The sequence below is a fragment of the Cetorhinus maximus genome, chromosome X (assembly GCF_964194155.1).
Source record: "Cetorhinus maximus chromosome X, sCetMax3.hap1.1, whole genome shotgun sequence".
Classification (NCBI taxonomy): domain Eukaryota; kingdom Metazoa; phylum Chordata; class Chondrichthyes; order Lamniformes; family Cetorhinidae; genus Cetorhinus; species Cetorhinus maximus.
In genome coordinates, this window is record NC_135917.1 from 5,526,241 (window position 1) to 5,553,695 (window position 27,455).

At 40.0% G+C, this 27,455-nt stretch overlaps 1 protein-coding gene across 13 annotated transcripts in view; it reads right to left on the reverse strand.

Moving 5' to 3' along the window:
* The window catches only part of kmt2d (lysine (K)-specific methyltransferase 2D), a 235,081-nt gene that overhangs the window by 128,529 nt on the left and 79,097 nt on the right, over positions 1 to 27,455 (reverse strand). For 10 of the 13 annotated variants that reach the window (XM_078534393.1, XM_078534388.1, XM_078534391.1 and 7 more), the window contains 12 exons: positions 26,367 to 26,480; positions 24,992 to 25,099; positions 22,940 to 23,044; positions 21,877 to 22,058; positions 18,593 to 18,757; positions 17,826 to 17,935; positions 17,284 to 17,334; positions 16,968 to 17,201; positions 15,785 to 15,928; positions 11,640 to 11,759; positions 9,829 to 9,962; positions 641 to 812 (listed from right to left, as the gene is read on the reverse strand). In XM_078534393.1, coding sequence (XP_078390519.1) covers positions 641 to 812; positions 9,829 to 9,962; positions 11,640 to 11,759; positions 15,785 to 15,928; positions 16,968 to 17,201; positions 17,284 to 17,334; positions 17,826 to 17,935; positions 18,593 to 18,757; positions 21,877 to 22,058; positions 22,940 to 23,044; positions 24,992 to 25,099; positions 26,367 to 26,480 — 1,639 coding nt within the window. The remainder of the gene's footprint in view (positions 1 to 640; positions 813 to 9,828; positions 9,963 to 11,639; positions 11,760 to 15,784; positions 15,929 to 16,967; positions 17,202 to 17,283; positions 17,335 to 17,825; positions 17,936 to 18,592; positions 18,758 to 21,876; positions 22,059 to 22,939; positions 23,045 to 24,991; positions 25,100 to 26,366; positions 26,481 to 27,455) is intronic. The other 3 variants (XM_078534392.1, XM_078534395.1, XM_078534394.1) reach the window with 1 other exon arrangement.

Below are 27,455 nucleotides of genomic sequence, written 5' to 3' on the forward strand. Positions count from 1 at the left end.
TGAAAGAACAGTGATATTTGTCAGAGCCAGGGTAGTGTGCAACTTGGGAGAGGAATTTGGAAATGGTGGTGTTCTCACATCATTGCTGCTCTAAGCCTTCTCAATGGTAGAGGTCACAGGAGGGTGAGGCAAGCTGCAGTGGTGCATCCTGTAGCCAATACATTGAAGATGTTTGGGCCAAAGACACTTCCCTAAGGAACACCAGCAGAAAGTGCCCCAGGGACAGCGCCGATTGTTCTTCAACAACCACAATCTTCCTGTATGTCAAATGTGACTCCACTTACTGGTCCATTTTCTCTTTTCTCTGTTTTTATGCTGGCTCTAATGGGCTACCCACATGCTAATACAGTATTCCTACCCCTGCATTCATTTTGAGGACAGGAAGCATTTTCTCCATGAATATTCAAGAATGAAGCCACTATACGGTTTTACCCTGGACTATTCAAAGTGCTTTTCACTTGACTACTACAATTAGTTATTTCAAAAAATTGCAGTTATTTCCAAGATACTTGGAACGGAAAACAAAAATATAAGTTCAGATTTATAGGATTTTGCTACAGTGGTCAGATTTGCTCTTTCAAAATAAGGCCCAGAAATGTAAGATATACAGAAGAATCAATACCGTTGTTAAGTCTCTCACCCCTTTCCTGGGTTCCATCACGTTTTTCATCAGTTAAATCCTTCTGCTGAGGTGCCGAGTCCGCTTGAGGCGTGGCTTGTGGAAACTCAGCGCTTTCATTGTCAGAGAAACCCTCTGAGCTGAGGCAAACTTTCCGACTGCTGTCCAGCAGTGATTTTCCAAAGAACGCTTCCTGTCAGATATGGAAGGTTAAGAAAAAAATCTCTGCTAACCTACAAATAATACCGGAAAGTAAAATTTCTAAGTGTGCACAATTATAAAATTACTTTTCATTATGTCTAACATTAAAATCTTCATTTTTAAAAGCAGAGTGGGACATAGCACAACAAATGTAAATCACCTACCTTAGGTACCATCATCCTCATTTTTTGAAGGTAGTTCAAAATCCACATACAAATAAGTCCTCGTTGAAATGAGGTGGTAAAAATACCAGGACTGTGTACCTTTTAAAAGTTTGGCACCACACAAGGCCATGAGAGTCACGTGACCTTTCCCCACTCCACTGCATATATAGGCCTCATTCTGGAAGCATATCTCAGTTCGCTTGAAAGAAGGTTGCAGCAGATTTAGAGAGTTGATAATCAGAAAGTTAAATACAAGACTTAAAATGAAGTTCCAAGTTTGCACTCTATTAGATGGAGGAAGCTTTGTATATGGAGGCTGAAGTACAATAGGATGAGGAACACCAAACCAAAGGGAAGGTAATGTAACATTCTTCCTCATTGTTCAAACTCCACAGACAAATGAATAAAAGTTGCATTGCAAACAAGAGTTGACATTCTTGAAGACTGAACATCAATACCAGCTTAGAACACAGCAGTGCCAGAGCACTCATCACCTTAAGCTGTCTGATCAAGAATTCATAAAAGCATGTGTACTAATCGCCGCAGCATCTTTAGTGACAAACTACTTCCTAGTTCATGTCATCACACCACTAGGAAAATGAGTTCATGCTATTCCCGTTAACAGACAACACAGTGGCACATTGTGCTCGCTAGAAATAAAAACAAAAAATGCTGGAAAAACTCAGCGGGTGCAGCAGCATCTGTGAAGAGAGAAATAGAGTTAACGTTTCAAGTCCATATGACTCTTCTTCAAAGCCTGTTTGCTAGATACTGTTTTAATGTGTTGCTTTCTTTTCCCCTCTCATTTCCCTTTTATTTCCTTTTCTTTTGGGCTGCAGTCATTCAGGATTCTACCATTCACATTTCGTTTCTATGCTTGTTCCATCACCATTCCCTTTTGATCTTGCACCATAAAACATTCTGTCATTTAATTTCTCCTGCTTAGCACCCTAACACAGACCTTCCTTTTTGATTTTTTTTCCACCTACTCCTTTTCACTTGCTCAAAATCTATTACATTTCCAACTTTTCCCAGTTCCACTGAAAGGTCACAGACCTGAAACGTTAACACTGATTCTCTCTCCACAGGTGCTGCTGGGCCTGCTGAATATTTCCAGCATTGAGTTTTTATTTTGCTGTTTTAATGGGTTTAATTAATGTTTTATTACTGAATAAAGCATGGTAGAATGATGGTGGTATTTGGTTCTCTTTACGTCGAGTGTTACAGCTGTGATCATAAATGAAGCAATAGTTCCCTTCAAAGCAAGAGAAAATTAAAATTTCAGAAAAAAACCCCACTGCATACTAGCACAGGTGGAATGAGCTGCAACATTCCCGAGTAACTCCCAGCTATTCATTGCAGATCCTGAGAAAAATGTTATTTTTAGGTTCAAATTTCAGACTTGGTCTTATGACTTCTCTAGTTACAGGGCAAAATAAGAAGTTCAATGTACCACTACAACATGGAGGTAATTAATGGTAGCAGGTAGGGGGAACAGGGGCTCCTCTGCCACAAACAGAAGCCCTTCAATGTCTGGGCATATCAGGATGTGCTGGTGCCACAAGCATCACCTTTAAACTTTGCTGGTGGTACTTAGTTACTGCCTGTTTGCAGTACAGGTCACTTCCTTAGAGGAGAATGTCTAACAATTTAACCTTTACCTGGACGGTAACATACTAGAGTGGCAATCCATATTCTTTTATAGGGCATTAATGGAAGATAGCTGCAACAGTTTAACTGTCCACTTAGCACTTGTCAATGATCTAACAAGGAAACAGGAGGAGTTCAAGTAGCTGCAACATGTACTTGTGCAACTTGCTTGTAGAAACATTTTAATCTTTGTTCATTGTTAATAGTTCTCATTCTGAAAGTTTCCTCGGGCATAAAGATGCTTTTCCCATCTATCAACTTTGTGTAATTTTTTTCTGGAACACTAATCAATGCCTTCTGTCCAGAACTTCCTTTAATTACCAATTTCTTCCTCCTAGTGTCAAGCCAGTTTTCAATTCAACTAGCTTTCATCGTTAATCTCAACTTTCCTGAAAAACTTACACCAAGTGTAGCTGAAAATCCAATTAAATTCACATTCAGACTAAAGTTATGCAAGCAATTTGCCAGCAGAAAATGTGAACAGCCCACACTGCTGCAATCTTACCCAGGATATGAATAAACTCAATGGTCAGCAAATGGTTTACTACAATATTTAGTCAACGTTTTGTGGCAGAAAGCAAATTTCCTCACTGGCTGCAAACAATATTTATTTCTTTTTAAAGAAGGATGCCACTTCATGTGCTCCATATATTATGGGATTTTGCCATCGACTTCTGCAAAGGTTTTGCATTAGTACTGGTCAGCAGAAGCATACAATACCTCTCATCTCAAAGGCACCAACAGTTTGGCTTCATGCCAGGGAACTCTACCATTGATTTTTTTCCATGAGACTATTACCACGTCAAGTGCAGGATTCAACAGGCCGTTTTACATATCCTCTGTTAATCGCAAAAACGCCACTACTTTTGTCAACCACAAGGCTTTGTGGCAGCTGCTGCTGACTGACTGACCTGAGTGTGGCAGCAAAAGATTTATATACATTTTAATTGTTGTATAGTGACAGTGCTGAGTATATTTATGTTGGAAATTAACTGAACATTGTGTTTAGTACTAAATCAGCTGTTTGTCAAGGATGTTTTGTGGCTTAGAATTCAAAAGTTAAACACAAAATTCTGATGGCAATCATAACTAGATTAACGGCTCAAATTCAGATCAGCAAAACCTTTAACTGTGCTGTGCTGGTAATTTTTAATTAAAATGAACATGCTTCAGAAACCTCCAAACAGCCAAAGAAACTGTCAAATTTGTAATGAAAACCCATTTGGTCCAATGAACAACTGCCTATCTGCAAGTCAGAAGTAATACCAATTAGTTTGAACAATTCCTCTACCTTGGTATCTACATCCATTACTGCAATATTACCACGGAAGTAAACTGAAGGACTACTCTTGCTGCAGGAGTCATGTGCAGCCTTCAACAACACCTACAGTAGAACAGAACTGATAGCCGGATGAAAGTTTCATATTTTTTGTGCTGCTGTAGCATCAACATTGCAATGCAGCAATGAAACTGGTCTTTGGTTGGTTACTACAGTTGAAATCTATCAGCCATAAACAAACAATTGCCTACTCCACATCAATTGACAATGCACTATAAATACAGATCTATTACCTGCAACATTGGCCAACTAACCATTCTGCTACTTGACTCTGCTCAGATGTTGTTGTTTCGAGTCATCTTCACCATTCAACCACCACCAGGAACTAAAACTTCCAGAAGGACGACTCTGGGCTGATCAACTCAAAATACACACCATCAGGAATTATTGTGACCCAGCTGACCAACGTGATACTGAACAGAAGCATCTAGCATCATCCTATCTGACTTTATGACCGTATTAGCCACGTTTAATCTATCACAGGGACGTAGTTTTCCCCCATATCCCTGAAAATATTTTATATTAAAATAGCATTGCATTCACATAATTCAGGAACTTTTGTTAACAGGAGTTAATCAAGGCTTGCAGCCTCTTCTGCAGCTAAAACTGCTTTGGAAGTTTTGCCAACTGGGCTCTGTACCAGCAACACCTGGTAATGTCCCCAAAACACCCAAGGCTGTGGCCCAGAACTGTAAAAATTTTGCCTAATGCAAGACTAAGAAGCGGAACTAAAGTACCCTTTAAGATTTTTTTTTTGCCTCCTGTCCTGAAGGTATGACTGGCTTGCTCTGGTACAGTTCCATGGGTGGCAGTCAGTCTCCTGTACCTTGTCCAAGTTGCCATTCTTCACCTACAGACCAAAATAGTGAATGCTCCCATGCTCAATGACTATGAAGGACAGGAGGGCCCCAGCTTATCTTAACATAATGATTGCCATCCAGGATCTGTGCTGCCAGGAGTAGGAATCTTGTACAAATTGCTTCTCCATAAACCAGCAGGTGCTTAGGCCAAACACAGCACCACAAATGACACCTTGACCAAGATCCTACTCAACACAAACCTGGAACCTTCCTGGCCTGCATGACTCAGCTCATCAGTGTGCCATTGGGGGAAGGGTACTTAGGAACATTTCTGAAGGAGCTACATTTTTTTAAAGATTTACTTTTGAAGGCAGAACATTGATACAAGTTCTAATCAGCCAATTTTAGCATTGCCAGCACCAGCAGAAAACTAAACATGTCTAATGTGGAGTCTATTTAGCACTAGCTTAATGACCAATGTTAGATTTATTGTCATGCTGTCAGCTGTCGTCGGTGTTGGTGGTTAGGATTAGTCCGAGCTGTGTGCTGCATATGCATTTCAATTTCCCTCCAGATGCAATTGCATCAATTGATACATTAATAGTTTAGTGACTTGAACTCTACAATCATTAGACATTTGAGAACCTGGAAAACTCCAACATTGAGAATTTCTATAGTTTCAGGCCAAGAGAATACCTTGGTGGATACACAACACATATAGGCCCAGCTTCACGTTACGACATGGAACACAGCTCAACTGCATTTATGCTGAACTTTATGTTTGATTATTCAACCTGGAGCTGTGCTGAGACAAGCTGGAACTCAAGGTCTCTCTCTGCCACGTTTCATGGAAAGCCACAGGGCTTGAAAGAATTTCCTTCCAGTGAAATGTACTCTCATAATTAAGTTTGCTGTTGAGCAGACAGTGAAGGCAATTTTGAGTGTTTCTGCACAGGGAAGGATCAAAGGCAACTAAGATGTGCGGAGAGAGAGTGAGAGAGAAAAAGAACAGGGCTGAATTCAAGGATGAACCAGATGACACAGACCCTGACTGACAAAATATGACAAATTTTAGAAAATCATGTTCCAAGACTAAAAGCAAATGCTGGCTTTGCAAAATTTGGAATTCACAAAAAGTAAAAGCTCTACTTAAAAATAAAAAGTTACAAGAAGTCATAAAATTAACATATAGTGACACTAATGCATTCTCCCACAAGCACCATGCGATAAAACTGCACAGAGCCTTCTCAAAAATAAGTAGTCACAACCAGGACATGCAAAAACCACAGAGCTTTAACTAAAAAAAAATTCTAGCTAATGTTTTACAAGTTAAAAAAAGCTGTCCTGCAACCAACAATAAATACAAACTGAGAAATACTTCCAGAACAAAGCTTCAACTTTTAACACCACCTCTTCCACACACCCCCTTCGCTCCCACCATGGTATAGTTGTACCGATACGTATTCTGTCCCAGTGGTTTTCTGGTTTTGGCGAAAATCTGTATGTGGAGGTTGAATTCATAACAAAATTGATGTGCCCTGCTTTCCTACAATAGAACTGACATTAAATTAGCTTCAGTGTCATCAATGGGCAATACCCAAAAGAAAACAGGTACCCACATCCGGTTTAGAGGACTTTCCTGATTTTCCATCTGAAATATTTTTACAACGACTGACCAAGCGAAATATATAGTCTTTTACACCAGCAGAGTAAACAGCTTCATCAATCTAGTTCGAGATGGAGGTTCCAGAGGTGAAACCACCATTCTCTAACCTACCTTATTTCCTGGTCCCAACCTCTTTGCCCTCATCTCATCCATTCTTTGTTGCTTCTTCTTCATTCATATGAACACTTCCATTTGAATTCCTCCAAATAAGATGTCTGGAGAGTTTCTTCAAGAACCTCTACAGCCATTTTAAAAACGGAAGGCAAAATAGCATGCTAAACCAGGAGATTAGCAGAACTGCTATCCCCCTGCCCATTAAGTATTGGAATTCAACCATGCCCACAAACACTGTAGATAGAAATTTAATTATATCCTTTCACTTTTTAGTTGAAAAGGTGGAAAAAACATTAAAAGAGGATTCTTGTTTTGAATTACAGCTTAACAGCAGCTTTAGCCAACAACTTATCTGGCCCATTGTCTAAACAGAGGGATGGGCGTGGAATCCAACTCCATTACAACCTGGCTAATTTCATATATCCCAGATGTAAACTGATGGTTAAAGTTATTGCTGCTGCAACACGAAGCCTCAAGTTTGTTTTTTTGTGCGACTTGACCAGTTTAAAATAGAAAAAAGTGCTTTGCACAATCCTATGATCAAACCCAGTAATGTTGGTGAAATGAACACCACTTATAATCACCACTAGGTATAACCCTGTATATAAACAATGAAAATTTTCCAGACTGTAAAATTTCAATACAAATTTGTGAAGTTGTTGAGATGCTATAACAAGCAACACGATACAAAAGTCACCAACAGTCAGAAGATATGTCTGCAAACAGCTCCTAAATGAAGCACTAATTATAACGCAAATACTCATTAAACACAAAAATATCTCTCATTTGTCAAGTAAGCCACAACAAATTCTTTCAATGCTGTTTGTGGGATCTTGCTGCATAGAAAAGAGCAGCTACATTTGGCAACACAATGGTAACTATATTTCAGTTATTCATTATATGTGAAGTGCTTCAAGATATTTGACACATGATAAGGTAACAACTATGTTGACTCGTATAGTAGGAAGAGCCTCTGATTGCGGGGAAAGAGAAAGAGGAAGTTTTGAAAATTACACAGGGTACAGTCAATTATGAAATGAGTCAATAATGAACAAAAGGTCATGCAAATGTTGGGACAAATGTAAAACAATTGCTGGCATAATTAAAACATTTCTACTATTCATAGCTAACAGACTACGGTGATGGGGCTGTGGTAGACAGCTTTGCAAGTACTGTATTTAAGCACAATATTCAAATGCTACCACTTAAAAGAGCACTCTTCCAAACGGATGTAAAACAACCACCCTCTGCTTTGACCCCAAAGTGTAATATAAAATTTGCGCCTTGTTTTCAAAAAGTTTGTAGAGTAATTTGCCATTTTATTCCAAGAGCATAAAGTAATCCCCACTCGCTTCAGAATTTGCAACATTTAAAATAGCACTTAGATAAAAAAGCGTTGGAGTCTGAGTGTCAAGACAACTCAAATTTCTTTGCCGTGATGTGGCTGGCCTCATTTTTGCAGTGTTCCTTTATTTTTGCACGTGATTAGTTAAACCCCGCTTTGCTGCAACGCGACGGGCCAGGGCCCCCTCTGCGGCAACGCGACCAGCCAGGGCCCCCTTGGCTGCAACGCGACCAGCCAGGGCCCCCTTGGCTGCAACGCAACTGGCCAGGGCCCCCTTTGCTGCAACGCGACCGACCAGGCACCCTCTGCTGCGACTGGCAAATGCTCCTTCTGCTGCAATGCGACTGGCAAAGGCCTTTTCTGCGGCAATGCGACTGGCAAATGCCTCTTCTGCTGCAATGCGACTGGCAAACACCCCTTTTGCGACAATGCAACTGGTTAGATCTGTTGCTACAATATGACAAGTCAGAATTTTTGGAAGGAGAAAAGTTTCATGAAATGTGATTAGTTATTGTCTTCTTTCATTAATTACCAATAAGGAAAAAACAGAGACTTAACCAAAAGACAAGTATAATGAAGAAAATTGATCGACAGTCACAAAACTGGACAGATATGCACACTTGAAGCTCACTATCTCTATTACATCACCACACAGATTTAAAATTGAAGTGAAAATGACCCCTCAAAAGGCACGGGGTAAAAGCTGAAATTGGAAATTAACATTTTGACTGAGTATTCGAGCATTTACAATACTAATCACAGCAACCTCAGCTGCAGTAAAGGATCTGGAAAAAATTAACTGGACAAGGAACAATTGCAGGCTACGTCTCATTAATCTGAAAGTAGTCATCTTCCCGTGTGATTATCTTGCATCATGGACACACAAGGCACGATAATAGACATTTGCTTCCAGCCTAAATATTACCCACCATAGGTTAAAGCTCCCACATAAGATCAAAATGATATGTATTATAGTAAGCTATTTTAACTAATCTCTGGCTCCAAACCAGTTAGCTTTCTAATTATTCTCAGATATCTACTATACAATACAGTGGTAACTGTTCCCACATTTTAAATACATGGTCAACACATTTGAGATAAATTTTTGTGCACGCGCTTTTGTATATATGAAAGTGAACATCAAAATATAGCACTTGAAATAAATTCTGCTCCCACAGAATACCAATAGAGCTCCAAACCACATTTAGATAAACTGCAGCAGTAGGAAGCATACTCTACCACTCAAATATTTTAAAATCAATTCTCATAATCACCCGACTCTAACTTAAACAACACTTTTTAAAAACTGCAGTGCAATGCCACAAAATGGGAGGACAGATCATGCAAGCAGCAAGTTCTTGGTTACAACTATAGCATTATGAGGAAGTGCTGGTCAAAGGTCAAGTGCATCCCCACAGAAATGAACAATTAATAGGAAAGTCTGTCATGTGCCTGCACACCTCCACTTGATGGTCTGGCTAAGATAGGCTGCCTAGATGACAGAGTATGCTTGAAACATACAAATTGCTTTGCAGCTTTGAAAAACTAAATCGACAGTTTGTGGAGAAAGATCAGTAGCAATAGAAACAAACGATACTGTGAACACTGAACACTTAACCCCTTCAGCCCTTGTGCCTACATCCTGCATACTTTCATCCAAATACCTGCAAACATTCGATTATGATCTAGAAAACAAAGAACATTCAACAGTATTTTCTCATGAGGAAGAGCAGTTAACCTGGTTTCCTTTTGATGCAGAAATGCTAATGTGGCACTCAAAGGATTGAGGGACCAAACATGTTAATCATTTCTGCAGGAATAAATCATTTAGCTACAAACTTGGCAAACAAGATCTTCATCAAGACATTTTCCTCTGACAAATGTTATCAGAATTGCACTATCACCCGTGTGCACAGCAGAATGTCAGTACCTGCAGATATGCCGGAAAGGAATCCTCCAACTTGCTTTTCTTTCGACGTTGCCGTTTCTTTGCCTTCTCGCCTACATCTGCTCCTATCACAGGTATTTCACTGGCACCCTCGGCTGGAAGCTCTATCTGAGTACCTGCAAGAATCAAGAAAGTTGGGATTCTTCAACTAATATGCAATCAATTTTAAACAATGTACACCATAGATAAGGATTGGGTACTGGGGTCACCCGTCTGTGCAAAGGAGTTACATGAAGAGTTAAAGTTAACATGGTCACTAAAGAATTCTAGATTAATTACACTCCTTGGTGATAAGTGTTCAGCTCCCTCCCAGTTTTGGTTTTGATAGCATCTGAAGGCAGTTGTAATATCAATACTCTATGTTTAAACAAAAAACCCTCAAGTTGCTAATATTAATTTTAACTTCTAACAGTTTTAAAAGAGATTAAACACCAATATTCACACTCCCTTGCCATGGTTCAATCAGAACATGAAAAACACTGGAGGTGTACTCATGATCTTATCAATTGCAGTGGCAGTTTATTCAATTGGCAGCACTTCCATCTCAGTCAAGATATAGGTTCAAGGGCTTGGGCACTTAGTCTGAGCTGATGCTTCAACATGGTGCCGGGGAGCATGGATATACAGTCTTGAGACAAAGAGTCAAAAAGTATTTATTTTTGTGGATCGTCATCGCCCTACAGGACACATCAAATACATCAAAGCACGACTTCCCTAGAGCTTTTTCAGAAGCTTGGGCAAGGTTCTGAGATAGGGGGCAGGTCTAGTATTAGAAACCTTGCACAACTTTGGCACCGAATACAATCCAAAACAAAGCTTCAAGCAAATATTTTTGCCATTACAAAAGACTGCTTTTTTTTCCAGCTTTGCAACATTTCCCACCTACAAACTGACGCAGAACAGATCCATTCTTAACCCACTGAAACTGGTGCTCATCTAATTAAGTACTGTCATTCTAGATTGCCCCTTGTCCTTTCCCATAGCTAACACAAATCTTATAACACTATGATCACTGTTCCCTAAATGTTCCCCAACTGATGCTTGATCCACTTGGCCCACCTCATTCTCCAGAACCAGGTCCAGAAATGTCTCCTTCCTCTTTGGACCATAAACATACTGATCAAGAAAATTCTTCTGAACATGTTTCAGAAACTTTTTATGGAACATTTATATTTCAGGAAAGTAAAATTTAAAAAAGGATAAAGGTTATTAGAAATTGAAGAATTATTACCGATTATGGGGAATGGAAGCATGCAGCTGCAGATTAAAGGGTTTAATTTAATTTTTGAATAGTGATATTTTAAAGTCTTTTTCCCCTTAAGGTTAGCTTTGAATTTGACCATGAAATGGAAAGAGAAAGAAGTTCGATGGAGGTGGGAGCAATAGGAATATCATGGAAAACAGGTTGAAGAGCAAATAAGGTCTGTGAGGAAGTAAAGAACAGGAATAGGGAAGAAAGCCAATTTGGAGCAGAGAAGAGGCAGAAGTGGGAAGTCAGGCAGATCAGGGAAAACTAGTGATAGTGTATCACCGTTCAGAAGAATTTCCACCTTTATAAGGTAAAATAAATCGGCATACATCTGACATTATTTGCTAAAATCAGTCCTGGAATCTGCACATTGACAGAACAGGCAAAATTAATTCATGAGATTAGAATAACAACTTTTATGTTAGAAAGTGACCAAAGCAGTTTTGACCTACAACTGCTCATTTGGAGAAATGCTATACATTCTTGATAGTTCATAATTTTACAAGCATGTTAGGACTTTATGCCCAAATAAATATAAACTCACCTTCTTCTTTGTTGCTCTCAGTGTTTGGACATTCAGTGGACATTCCAAGCTGTGCTACAGAAGCTTTATTTAAATTTTTTGTCCGTGATTGCCTCTGCCGGACCATAAATCCACCAATTCCTGAAATACATTAAAAGTGCACTTGTTCTTTATTGTTTATAATTACTACTTTCCTTTCCTAACTCACCTCTATTCATCACAGAATGGTTACAGCACAGAAGGCAGCCATTCGGCTGTGTGTTCTGGCCTCTGAAGGAACAATTCACCTCGTGTCATTCCCCCACCTTCCCCCCTTTTCAGATAATAATACAATTACCTCTTGAATGCCTTGATTAAACCTGCCTCCACCAGCCTCTCAGGCAGTACATTCCAGATCCTAACCACTCGCTGCATGAACAAGTTCTTCCTTATGTCGCCATTGCTTCTTTTGCCAATTACCATGTACACCTTATCAAGAGCATTACCCTCATCAACCCTCTCTGTTACCTCTTCTCAAAGCTCCAGCAAGTTAGTTTAAAAACAATTTGCTCTCAGAAGATCTGTGCTGGCTTTCCTTAAATAACCCACGTTTGCTCAAGTAGTTATTAATTTTGTCCCAAATTATTGATTCTAGGTGTTTGCCCACCACTGAAATTAAACTGACTGGCCTGCAGTTGTTTATCTTTTTTGAACAAAGGTGTAACATGTGCAATTCTCCAGTCCCCTGGCACCATTCCTGAGTCTAAGGAACACTGAAAAATTATGGCCAGTGCCTCAGCAATTTCCACTCTCACTTCCCTCAGTATCCTTGGGTGCATCTCATCCGGTCCTGGTGCCTTCTCAACTTTAAAGTAGAGACACCCTATCCAATACCATGTCCTTATCAATTTTAAACCCTTAAAGTGTCTGAACTACCTCTTCTTTCACCCATGATAAATGATAGGACCCTGGGAAGTACTGAGGTGTGTGTGTCCACTGGTCCCTTAAGGTAACGGGACAGGTAGATAAGGTGGTTAAGAAGGCATATGGGATACTTGCCTTTATTAGCCGAGGCATAGAATATAAGAGCAGGGAGGTCATGCTGGAACTGTATAAAACGCTGGTTAGGCCACAGCTAGAGTATTGCATGCAGTTCTGGAATCTGCATCATAGGAAGGATGTGATTGTACTAGAGAGAGTGCAGAGGAGATTTACCAGGATGTTGCCTGGGCTGGAGAGTTTTAGTTATGAGGAGAGATTGGATAGACTGGGGTTATTTTCCCTGGAGCAGAGGAGATTGAAGGGGAACATGATTGAGGTGTATAAAATTGTAGAAGTGTAGACAGGAAGGAACATTTCTCCTTGGTGGAGGGATCAATAACCAGGGGGCATAGATTTAAGGTAAGGGGCAAGAGGTTTAGAGGGGATGAGAGGAAAAATCTTTTCTCCCAGAGGGTGGTGGGAATCTGGAACTCACTGCCTGAAAGGGTGGTAGAGGCAGATACACTCATAACATTTAAGAAGTATTTCGATGTGCACTTGCGATGCCATGGCATACAAGGCTATGGGCCTAGTGCTGGAAAATGGGATTAGAACAGTTAGGTACTTGTTTGACCAGCGCAGATTCAATGGGCCGAAAGGCCTTTTTCTGTGCTGTCGACCTCTATGACTATGACCTGGGTAACATCTTCTTCCTTGATAAAGACAGATGCAAAGTATTCATTTAATACCTCAGCTATGCCCTCTGCCTCCATGCGTAAATCATCTTTTTGGTCCCTAATTGGGCCCATTCCTCTTTTACCACCCTTTAACTATTCATATGCCTATAGACGACTTTGGGATTCCATTTTATGTTGGCTACCAGTCTCTTTTCATACTCCTTTTTTGCTTCTCTTATTTGATTTTTCAATTCCCCTCCTAACCTTCTATATTCATCCTGGTTCTCAAATGTATTTTCTATCCAACATTTGTCAAAAACATACTTTTTCTTCTTTATCTTAATTTCTACCTCTCGTCATCGAGCCAGTTCTGGATTTGTTTACCCTACCTTTCCCTTTGTGGCTACATAGTTCTGACAACCAATTATTCAGCCACAGTTTTTCCTGCCAATCTATGATTCTAATTTATCTGAGTCAGATCCATTCTTACCCCCATTGAAATTGGCTTTCCCCCAGTTAATTATTCTTACCCTGGATTGTTCTTTGTCCTTTTCCACAGTCAGCCTAAACCTTATAATACAATGATTGCTGTCCCCCAAATGTTCTCCTACTGACACTTGATCCACTTGGCCCACCTCATTCCCAAGAACCAGGTCTATCAGTGTCTCCTTTCTCATTGGACTGGAAACATACTGCGGTAGAAAATTCTCCTGAACACACTACAGGAACTCTTGCTCCTCTCTGCCTTTTACACTACTACTATCCCAGTCAATATTTGGACAATTAAAACCGCCCATTACAACTACTCTACAATTCTTGCACCTCTCTGTAATTTCATTGCAAATTTGTTCCTCTACATTCATGCCACTGGTTGGTGGCCTATACACAACGAGCAATGTAATTGCACCTTATTTGTTCCTTGGCTCTAGCCAAATAGATTCTGTCCTTGACCCCTCTGGGACATCCTTAGTCAGCACTGCAATGTTCTTCTTAATCAATTCCATCACCTTCCCCCTTTTCTTCATTCCCCATCTTTCCTGAAGAACTTGTATCCAGGAATATCTAATACCCAGTCCTGCCCTTCTTTGAGCCAGGCCTCCTTCTAGCCACAACATCATATTCCCGCATGGCTATCTGCGCCTGCAACACTTATTTGCCACTCTCTGTCCATTCACATACATGTACAGTAACCCTAATTTAGACTTTATTACTTTCCCCCTTACTCTGAGCCCATCTAATAACTACTCTAGTGCTATCTGTCTCTTCCAGTATTCTGTGCACCTTGGTATTCCTCTCAAATTTTGCCTACTGGCTCCCATATCCCTGCTAAGTTAGTTTAAATCCTCCCCAATAACATTAGCAAATCGCCCAGCAAGGAAATTGGTCCCAGCTCTGTTTAGGTGCAACCTGTTTGGCCTTTACAGGGCCCAAATCCCCAGAACTGGTCTTAATGCCCCAGGAATCTAAAGCCCTCCCTCCTGCACCATCTTTCCAGCCATGCATTCATCTGCTTTATCCTCCAATTTCTATACTCACTCGCGTGTGGTACTGGCAGTAATCCGGAGATTACTACTTTTGAGGTCCCGTTTGCTAATTTCCTACCTTGCTCCCTAAATTCTTAATGCAGGACCACATCCCTCTTTCTACCTATGTAATTCGTACCCATGTGGACCACGACTGCTGACTGTTCATCTACCCCCTCAGGGTGCTCTATAGCCGTCACATCTGTGACCACAAAAACATCTGTTCCCCTAATTATTGAATCTCTGTTGGTCAAAATGGGAGAATGTTACAGGCTACAGACTTTTCAACAGGCAGTTGCCAAAGACTGTACATGATTACTTCGTTCAAGGTGCACTTGTCACATGCGCTTACATCAGTTTCTTTCTGATCTGATATCACCTACCCCTCCAGCTAGCAAACATGCCTAGTGTAACAGTCTGGTTCAAGGAAGGTTAAGAATTTTCGAACTAACCAGCTGACTCTGGGACTGGAACTTACCACCAATCCTCAGATCTGATACCATGAGGCAGCATGCCTCCAGCTCTGGTGACTTTGCAAAATGAACTATTTTTCAGGTTTTCAAACTGTACTATTTTGTGTACATGTAGACCACTGCCACAAATATATAAGTTTCATTGCTTCCTCAATAGCCTGGCTGCGCAAGGAAGAGGCACTGTTCATGTAATGCTAACTCATAGAAATTCCTAGGTTCAACCTACTTCAGGACCTGTGTCTTTACTGCTCTGCAACTGGCTGCTGAAAGATGTACAGCATCAACCAGTGTTGAAACACCATCTAGCCAAAAGTTAGAACACAGACAAGAATCTTGGGTAAAAAGACACATCTGAGAATTATATGGTCAAGCAGTTACACCAATACACTGTGCTGCAGGCTATGATACTTAAGTATAAGCTAAATGCCATCAATTTGACAAAAATACATTTCAATCAGTTTTTAAATCTAGTAGCACAACAATTTTGTCACCTTTAACAAAAAAAAGTTTCTGCAATCAATTAAATTTCCTACCAGGTCTGTATGGCTTCCTCTTCCTCTTTTTCCCTTCCTCAGTCTCCTCACTTGTTTTTACAGGATCGTTCACAGGGCACACCTCTCGCTCCTGGCTGACAGGCGCATCAAATTTTATGTCACATTCCCCTGGTTCCATGGCAACTTTAAAAGAATTATAACCCAATTACAGAAGATTATATTCAGTCCAATTCAAAAGCCATCAAAAGTTAGAACAAAAAGTAGCAATGTGATATGCAGCAGCTTTTCATTTTCCTCCTTCCCCCACATTTCCACCAAAAACACATTCAATTTTAGGGTTTCACATCAAGGCAAAGTTCTAATTAATATCTGTAACAAATTCAAAATCTTACATCTGTGTGCACTCCATGTTGTCACTTTGTGTGTCAAGTTTTCCATTATAAATTCCTATGCTCACATTTGTAATGGAATACACATTTGTACACCATTGCAAAATTGGTCACTGGGTTTGCCATTTTTCCTTCAATAATTCAATTTTAGGATGTTCAAAATAACTGGTTAACCAAAATAAATTTTAAAAATTAATATTTCACAATAACCTGATTAAATTTGTTCACTGTATTTATTTTGTGTCTTTTAATGGTTACACTAAGATTTTACTTGAAGGTCTCAGCCCCTCCCAAAAGCCTGGGCTCAGAGTTGATATTCTTGCCCAGAGGTACGATGCTGAGGTGAATTTGGCTTGTGCAGCCTGACAATATGTAACGTATCTAATTTTCTTGGGCCCATTAGTACTGTTCAGTTATTCTGTGTGACAGTTTTCAATTAACTGCTAACAGTTGCTGCTCAAAAAAATTTCAAAACTTTTTGAAGAGGACAAATCTCAAAAATAGAGGTAAAATTCAGAATTGCACAAAAGTGTCAGAGAAAAAAGTATTCTAACTACACATCAATTGTAGCCTTTGCATTGTGTTCAATAAACAATAGAGAGAGAAAAAAGTATGTCTTTCTTCATGTAATGTTACTTCAATTTTCAAAAAAACACTTGCTTGGAAAGATGAACCGCACAGTGTGCATTACAATTTAATCTTCCAGTTTTTTTGAGTATGAAATCATACTAGAGTACAATTTTTATAAACATAAAATTAGAATAAGATTAGGTTTAAGTAAGATGGAAGAGCAGTATGCTTTTCGCTATGGCTTTACAACCTCTGTTCCTCACCTTTTTCCTCCTCCCCTTCACCTTCTTCTTTCTTTATTTCTATAGATGAGCCATCTACACTAACCATCATTGGCTCACTGCATGGAGTTGGAGGTTTGTTCTTTAGTTTGGGCTTTGGTCCTTTTTTGTGTGGCGGAGAAAGTATAAGACTTCGGAACTGTGACATTCCCGACTCTGTCAGCCATACGCCGTCCTGATTATAAAACCGTGGCTCTACATATGAATAAATCAAATCTAAAATAAATTTAGCACACTACATAAACAAAAAGGGGGAGAATATAATCCCTTCAAACCAGTTTTCTACTAAATAACTCACCTGGATCTTTCACTTTGATGATAGGTGCAATCACTGGGGATTCACTTCGAACTACAAATACAAATAAAATTAGGAACCTTTATGTCAAATGCCAGAAATGACTAAAGCTCAAAATATGTTTTCATTAGCCCTGACACACTAGATATTCGATTAATTTGGAGACTTGGCCATTAAAGAGGTAAGAACTTTGCCACTATGCTGAAATGGCTTTTGAGTTAAGAAACTACATGTGAGAATACTTTAATACCTTTCCATTAGTAGCTAAAATAATCTGCATACATCATTAAAAAATTCAACAAATGCCTTACGCATTGTAATATTCAGTGTATAGCTCACACCCTGATGCAGGTTTTGGCACCTGCAAAATAAGACGCCTGACTATTTTACTATGAGGTTCAAGAGAGTAAAAGTTGCAAGCATAAATAAAATTAAGATACATTAAAAGGCATTATTTTCAAACTGTAATTTTTTATTTCTAAATTAAACAGAAGATTGTTGCTGTATTCCTCAAATATTGATTGCAGACTAACTCCGTCACTCACCAATCGGACGAACAACAAAGGGCTCACACGCAGTACAATCAAAGCCCTCATCTGCTGCTTGTTCCACTTCATCTTCTGTGAAGAGATTTTCACAAATGGCGTGGACCCACCTGCAAGCATCAACATGTGTAATTTTGCTCATGAAAATACCACTGAGGTAACAGATGTATGAATTAATTACTTTAAACAGATTACTTGTTCTGATTTAAGACTAGGGCTTGTAAATTTTTTTTCCCTCTGAAACCCCAACAAATTCTGTGCTTTGAGCTCAGTGGTACCAACTAGTACTGGGAATTGATTTGATCAGAAGCACATAAGCAGACTTGAACACCAATAATACAAAGAAATTGAAGCTACCATGCTTTGCTAGGTTAGCGGCACCAGGTCTGACCTTTCACATGAGTAAACGGAAAGGATGCCAATAATTTCTGTCATTGCACTGCATGGAAATCCTTATTACAAGCCTAATTTCCTTCCTTATCTTGAAAACAATGCAGTTATTATAAAACGATACACTGCTCAAAACTTCAGCTAGCTGAATAGTGTGTGCAACTACATTAGCAATGTAGGCACAACCCATGGGAAATTACAAATATTAGATTTCATGGAAAAAAATACACGGATAAAAATGTTCCTTCTTGTGCAAAAGGTCATACATCTTATAGGATGCAATACAGGATACAATATAAAACAAGTTACGCACTCTGACATAAGAACAACATAAAACATGGTTTGTAAAACCATTGACAGACATTCTTCCAGCCTACCGATCACAATGGTGACACTGTATAAGAAGGTCCTCTTCCTCATAGTCTTCATTGCAGCTAGGGCAAGTAACAAGGCTGCCACAAGGTGCACAGTGAGTGTAGTTATTCTGCCACTCACAGTGAAAACCAGGTGTTGTGGCACCACACTGCGTACAGCAAACACACCTGCAAGACAAGTATGAAGTTCGACTTCATATTATCTCAACATAAAGAAAGTTACATCATATATACAAGAGAAAAACTAAAGAACTTAGAAGTTCAGTCAGCTCTTTCTTCATCATCATAACGCTGATGAACTAGAAGGTTCAAACACTTCAAAGTTATTTTTCCATCAGATCACATTGGCTGCCGCGTTTCCTATATTACAAAAATGACTGCACTTCAAAAATACTTAATTGGCTGTAAAGCACTTTGAGACGTCCGGTGGTCATGAAAAGTTCTGCATAAATGGAAGTCTTTCTTTTTCCCCCCTCCCCACCCAGATAGAAAGGTGATTTCAATCATAACAGTTTGGTATTATCCCTCTGCCTCAAATGCTTCTCTATACATCCCTACAAAGCCATGAGCATCCTAAGCCTGGCCAGGCTTGGGTCAACATGGCTGACATTTTGCCATATATGCTAGAAACCTAGCTGTTTCTAAACATCTCAGAAATCATCTGAAACAAGATAGCCCTTAATAATCTACTTGCAAAGTCATAGAATCATAGAAAAGTACAGCACAGAAAGATTTTCAGTACATCGAGTCTGCGCCTGGTCTTTTGAAGAGCAATCCAAATAGTCCCACTCTTTTGCTCGTTCCCCATCTCCCTGCTATTTTTTTCCTCCTGCAAGTATTTATCCAATACCCGACTGAATCTGTACCACCATCCTGTAGGGTCGGAATCCCCTCCAACTGGACTTTATTAAATATAAAAACCCCAGAGGCCTCACTTCATGGACATAAACACTGCAAAAGAAAATAGGCCAAACTTCAACACAGAAGGAGGCTGTACCGCAAGGGGTTAATCTTTAAACATGTCAATACCAAAACTAAATCGATACCGTGTAAAGATACTGGGACATTGTCATCTCAAAGACGCAAGGCAGGTGCCATCAGACAATCCAATTAAAGAAACTGGGAGACCATCACAGCAAATGGCCCCAGACAACAGCTAAGGAGAAATGGATCTTATCACATGCACATTAACATGAGATCAGAGACATCACACTGGGACGGGGTCCATTGTTTCGGTCGTGGAAACAACATCGCAATGAATGGGTTGTCCGAACCAAGGCAGGAACCAGACTGAACAGATTAAGGGGTGCTAAGCACCGAGCATCCAAACAGAATGTGCTCCAGGAAATGTACTTTGATACCAAAAACAAGATTTGTAATAAAAGGGCCAAGGCCATGGGGTCTGGCACAACAGTCACCAAAGAGGATCAGGAGCGGTCAACCTGGTTGACGGGCCTACAGCTTGCACTGGGACGACCAACCGTATGGGGAGTAGTAAGTATCAGCCAGATCCATGGATTTTGGGGCTGAGAATTAAGGATAGCTTTAAGGGTAGTAACTAAATCCTGAAAGGGGGTTTGAGTTGGACAGAGTAATTTTTGGGGCAGAAACGTGGGGTTTTGCCTGTGGTTCTACTTTTCAGTGGAGTTTTATAAATGAGTTTGTGGCTTAGAATGTTGTGCTGTGTCATTACACTAGTTTAGAGCTCTTATATTAGGGGCAGTGGAGGTGTTCCGTCCATAAATAAGTTTGTGGCTGAGCCTAAACCCCGGTGAGTTTGTCCTTTATAAAATCCTAAAGTCAAGAACCAACAGTAAGAGTAAACAAGGACTGATCGAACGCCTTAGAATTCCATCAGGCACTGCAATACAAATGCACTTGTTTCGTAAAAAGGTTTTTATGTCGCCTCTGTTCCTTTTTACCAATCACCTTAAATCTGTACCCTCTGGTTAGCGTCCCTTCAGCCATTGGAAACAGCAGCTCTTTATTTACTCTCTCTATATCCCTCGTGATTTTAAAACGTCTTCATCAAGTGTCCTCTTAGCCTTCTCTGCTCAAAAGGAGGATAACGCCAGCTTCTCCTGTCTATCCATGTAACTATAATGCCTTATCCTGGAACAATTCGCATAAATCTTTGCTGTACCTTCTCCAAAGCCTTCACATCCTTCCTGAAGTGTGTTGCCAAAAAATAGACACAATACTCCAGCTGGGCCACATTAGTGTTTTATACAGATCAGCATAACTTCTTAGCTTTGATACTCTATGCCCCTAATTATAAAGCCCAGAATCCCATACGCACTATTAACTCTGTCTTTGTCAACCTGCCCTCCCACCAAGAAAGATTAATGTACAAGCATCTCCATGTTGCTCTCTTCTTGCACCCTCTTTAAAATTGTACCATTTAGTATGTATTCTTGCTCTTCATTGGTCTTAGCAACATGTAGAAGCTTTGGAAGCAATCAGAAGAACTGCATTTTTTAACCAACCTGAAACATGGGATAGAATTTTTTTGTTTCAGTTTCTAAACGTTTGCAATAATGTGCACGTTCAGTTTTTTAAATTGGCCTTTCGAGCCTTTTTTTTTAGCCAGGCTAGCCAATTTAACAATTGGGCAAAAGTTACTCCACCTCTAAAATCTTTGATTAAAGCCAGAAAGAAGTAAAAAGATAATGCTTGAAAATTAGAAGAGATTAACTAAATAGAAAGAGTACAAATCAATTTTGTAAAAGTATGACAGACAGCATAATAGAAAAATGAAAAGTAAAGCAGAATGGGAATGCTTAAAATTTTGTAGCTTCTCCAATGATTCACGTTTACCAAGGAAACAAGCCAAGTCACAGGCCAGGAAGATCCCAGGTTGCATCCACAGTCAATGCTCTGAGTTAGCCAACACAGCGGTAAGTTTGCCACAATTGACCTCAACACCCCTGATCTTTGGCGTTGGGGGAGGGATGGGGGACAACCAGGGTTTCTGGTCACAAAAACTGTTCGGCTAACCATTTTGGAAGGGTACATGTTCAAACATCAAGTTAGAAGAGGAACTGGATTGACTGCACACAGTTAAACAGCTCACCAAGGCTCAATATCGAGGCTTACATGCAAACGATGAACACTTGGGTGAATTACTGGAAGATAACTTGGCACCACTCAAACCTTACCGTACAAAGGCACCTATGTTTCTGGGAGATTAGTAAAGAGAAAATGTGTAAAATAAAAAAATATACTTTCAAATAAAACAATTTCGCATTCCTGATGTCAAGTCATACACAATTGAATTTTGCACTCACCACTTGCATTTCCACCCACCCTTTGGCACAGTCTGCAATGGTGGATCCAGGCAATATGTGTGGTAACTTATATCACAATCATCACATAACAATAAACGAGCAGGATCAGAAGCTTTGCCACATGCTTCACACACGATGCATTCCAAGCAACGCCATCCTTTGCTCAGCATAACTTTTGTGATCTGCAAGAGAGAAAGCATAATCAAGAAACCTAAAGATTCTAAGACAATATTCCAATAAAAGCTCAGATTTAGATAAAATTGGCAGGTTGTCAAGGAGACCAGAGTGATGACTTAAAATTTATAGATACAGAAGGTATTGCTCCTTTTAAATGTGGTTAAAACATACTGGGGGGCGGGAAGAGATTGACTCCGTATGATATCGGAAGCAAAAACTAGATATATATGCTCTACATAAGCACTTTTATGATTGTGCAACACACAGTGCACAAAGGAATTCCTCTTTCCTTTTTTACCAAATATGCGTACAGAACTCTGCTTCATGTTAAACTATACTAAAAAGTGCTGGGTGTTGGCTCATGGCGGGGAAAAACCCTAGTGCTTCATTCCCTCACATCGTACGCACAAATTCATGCAGTTTTTAATATAAATAAACTTGTCTATAGTGCTTTCCCCGTACACTAAGGTCCAACAATCTCGAGAAAGATATAGCTTGTTTCTCAGTATACTCAATGCATTCCATATCTGCTGAAGGCTTGTATTTTTGCCCATTTCTTTTAGAACTCCATTAACTATCTAAAATTCTCTGGCCAAGTAGACAGGTGGGTGCTCTTTCACAGGCTTTGCCAATGTTGTTCTACTGGCTGTCACAAGTCAACAGGAAGTGTGTAACTGCAACCTATGACTTGCCTGTTGATTCTCCTTTCTTTCCTGTGGAGAAGCATCTGACATTGGTGGTGAACCACTGTTCTATTGCATAGTGCATCAGATCTGCTGCACAAAACCAGAAAGTCTGCATTCATCCATCCTAAATATTTAATAGGATCTTTACAAATTTGACTTTCACCTCCCTTTCCTATCCCAAGAGTCTATCTCCTCCATACCTTACTATTGACACAATAGGGGTGGTAGCACTGTCCACACTGTGAACAGGCCAACAGCTGTCCCTCCACCCCTCGTCCAAAGCTTCCACACACCACACACATATCCTGAAAGACATAAACAAAAACACAGCATTACAAGTCATTCCTGAATATTTCCTGTTAACATGTAGACTACTTAACAATTCTGTAAATACATTTTATGAATGTCCTCTCTGCTATTTAATGCTAATATTTCACACCAACTAAAGTGTAATGCTCCAACAATATTTGAGTTGGATTAAAGTTATGAACAGCAATTGCATAACTGCGTTAATACATATTAATAGAGTATTGCATCATAAGGCATGTTGGGATACAATGAAGAATACAAATTTGGAATCAAAGGTAATGAAAATCTTCAGCCAGCCCAAAATTCCAAAATGCATTACACATCTAACTACATCACATCGATAAGGACATAGCTTGTATAGTCCTCACAGCAATTTTGCTTTTTCCATAAAAAGCAAGCCAGTTATCTGACATGCATGGAAAATCAGCAGGCACTGAGCCAGTTGTCCAGCTAGTTATTGTTAGGGCACTGGCTTCAAAGGTTATCTGGAAAAGTGGGAAGATTTCTATTCAGCAACGACAATACTGATGTGCCAGGTTAACTTCATAAATCAAGATAAATGGACAATATTCAATACCACCCGTGTACTAAGGAGTTACCTAGCTCAGATTCAGAGTCTGCCATGGAGTGCTTCCAATGTTCTATCAAGTGCACAATCCAAGAACCAACCCAACAGCAGAGACACCTCATTTACCTCTCCCAAGGAGCACAACCATGACTGGATTGAAGGTGAGCAGTTGCTGTTCAAGCTCTGCAACTCAACTTGATAGAATCATTATTTGTTGGAGCATGGTGTATGTGGTTATGAAGGCAATGCACTTGTGCTGCTCACCAGGCCACCTAGGTTCCTGATATCTGCAGTTTGCCTAATAAAGGCTCAGACACATGTTTGTCAGTTGTCAAATGCCCAACCGGTGGTTAGGCTCGTTTTGTATTGTCCATTTATCTTAATTTGTTAAGCTAACATGGCGCATTAGTATTGTCATTGCTGAATAGAAATCTTCCCACTTTTTCAGATAACCTTAGAAGCCAGCGTCTTAACAATAACTAGCCGGGCAACTGGCTCAGTGCCTGATGATTTTTCGTGCTCGTCACAACTGGCTGCTTTCTTTGGAAAAAAAAAGTTGCTGCGGACAATGTGCCACATGCCAACCACTCAGTGTTCTAAATGGTCAAGTCAAATGCCATATGCCAGGTGTCTGGGGCGCCAATTATTTAACCAAACCTTTGAGAGGATCCTTGGTACTAGCACCTGGGTCACTGCATGCCCAGCAGTTCTAAACCATGAAGGAACACTACTGAAATAAGTTTTTTTATACCACACACTTATCCTGCATTGGAATTATGCTATCACTGGAAAGAAAGTGGAAAAGACTTTATTCCTTGTCCCTTTTCGGCGCAGTCCCCAAGAACTATGTGCAAATTGCTGCTGGCTTCCACCAAATTGCTCAAGTATCTCAATCAGCAATTAGGACAGGCACCACTTGCTTCTTGGAATCAATATCTTATGAGATCCCCTTGAACAAAGTGAGGCCATTATACTCTTAGGGAGCACCCACTACCATCATGAGTCTAGTTAGCCCACTATTTAAGATTTAGAGTTGAATACACAAGAGCCCTGGGAAAGCCCATCAACAGCACAGCCTGAAGCCTCCGTTTGTTAAAACTAAATTATCAGCTACATGGACAGTAAACCAAGTACTGAACATTGAGGTGACAACTTACCCTGTTGAATAAAGAACCCAGAATCTATGGAAAATTAAAAACAATCAATTGCACTTTAGATGGTTTATTCAAAACTAAGCCCAACTCCCAATTAAATTTTTGCAGATAATCAAAAGTATGCACAATAAGAGTGCCAATAATTGGGTCCATTGCATCTTCAGCTCACACAAGTTCAACTTATAACCATTTAATAATCATCCTGAGAATGAGAAATCTACCTGCAGGAGGATAAATTTGTCTTCAGTGGAGAAGAGAACCACTGTGTTGTGCATTGTATCATCGTCGTCATCATCATCTTTACTTGGAGACGTATCCACTCCTGTAGACTGAGACAGGAAACAAATAGTTCAGCACTAGAAAATCAGTCTGAATAGACATTCAAATCAGTTCATTTTTGATGATTTTCTGTTAAATGCCTGAATTTTTCTCAGGCGATGAATTGGCTTGAGAAAAATGAGACTTCTTTTTGAATTTGAGGGGACAAAAAAATTCCCATTGTTTTATCGCTGAAGATCAGGTCCAGAGGTGTGTGCACACCACATATGCAACATCAGCATGCACGATGCATGCTGCATGTGCCTTTCTGATGTCATGGAAGCAATGCATGTACAAAAGAACGTGGATCATCTTTAGGTACTCCCAGGAGGACAATGCTTGTTATATTACAGCAAACCTCAGTTTTTCATTCCTAATTTGCTATGGAGAAAGAAAAGCAGAGCACCAGTTACCAATCTGTCCTCTGAAGACTGACTTCATCAATCAGCGCCCTTTCCTTACACACAATCACCAATAATTTTTATTGCTCTACCATCACTATGGCAGATAGTGGCTGAAGCCATAATAAACATTTGCCCTATCAGGTCTAACTGAGGGTTTAATGGTGGGTCTCAAAATTGGTACCTGTGAACTATAAAAGTAATTGTGGATTATCATTTAGCTTTCCTGTACCTTTTTTAAAAAACCTTGGCCTGTTTTAAGTTTTAGCAATATTCAAAAAAGCCTTTACCCATTTTTTTTAATCTACATTGATTTCCTCATGCTTTTTGTTTCTTTAATACTTAAGATAAAACTGGGAGGGGGTGGCGGGTAAACAAAATTTTCAAAATACACAATACAAACTGGCTTTAATGATGCTTAAGTATGAACATAAAGAGATTATTGATATCCAGTGAATGCATTTGGCTAAGTTATTATCCATCTTTTACCATTTTCAATTTCTTTCACTTCATGTAACATATCCCAATGGGTGGGCTTCTCAATTCCACCCATGCTGTCCTACCATAACTACTGCTCATTAAGCACATAGAAGTGAAGATTACCTGGGCCTCAGATTTTCCCAGTATGCCTATGGAAAAGTACCTCATTTTCAATAAGCATATTCGTCTAATGGCTCAAGTAAGATTTGAAAAAAAATCAATACACAGGGAAAATGTAAACACATCGTGCATCACTATAGCACATTTGTGTCACATAAGCCTTACTGATTCAGAAAAATTATGGGGCAATTACAAATAATTCCCTAAGTGATTAATCAGGCTGCAATTGTTCCCCAACAACCCATCTCCTCTGTTACCCAAACCATTTAATTCTTACCCCTAGAGACTCCAATATTCCAGATACAGACTTCAAACGTGATCGCCCTCGCCCTCGCCCAACATGTCCACCACCACGAGGTCGCTTTTTACCTGGAAAACTGTTGCAACGGCCCTGTTGAGGCGAAATAATTTATAATTTTCATTTTCAAAATGTTTTAAACTTCACAGGGAAAAGCTTTTTTTTAACAAGTTAGATTACCTACCTTTGGCTGTGATATTCTGAATACATTGGATAGTGTCATCAAACTTGGAGGGGAGGAATAAAAGGGAATTAAAGGGCAGTCCCTTCAAGGCCCTTCCTCCTCAAAATAGCCTTAAACTACATGATCTTTCCCCTGTGCTGGCCTTCACATCCAGAACATCCATAGCTGATAGCAGCAGCAACTGTTATTTGCTTAATATTGCTTTGTCATGCTTTGATGACTATGGGAAAGCGTACACAATAGCCAAATTAATTTGAAGAAAAATAGACTTGAATTTATATAGCATATAAATAAGTCCCTCAGGTACATATCAAAGCACTTCATATATAATGGGGGGGAAGAGTAGAAGAGCGGGCCCGCGGAGGGGAGCCTCCGATCGGTGCCCCCAATTGGGGGCGCACCGCCATTTTGCACGGGCGGGCCAATTAAGGCCCGCCCAGCGTGACATCCACGGAAGCGCTATGCGTTCCCTGTGCAGGCGGGGGGGATTCCCTAAACCAAAAGTGCACTCTTCTGCACATGCACATGAAATAGCGCACTCATCTCCGAGACTAAAAGTGTAAAAATCTGAAAAATAGAAAAAAAAATCCCGGACATGTCCCCTCATGTGACACTGTCACGAGTTGTGACATGTCCATAACTTTTACATACACTTTATAAAACCTACATGAAAGCTCATCCCGCCCGTGGATGAGATTTGATGCTTTTTCTAATGCCCGCCAGAGCTCCTGGCCTGCCCGCCAACCTTAAGGTTGGACGGGCAGGTCCATTTATTAGTTCAATGACTCTGTCAATGGTCTCAATTGGCCATTGACAGGTCAGCTAGCGCACAGCTGATTGTGCTGAGCCCCCGCCAACCTGAAAATTTAAAAGGGGTGTGGTGT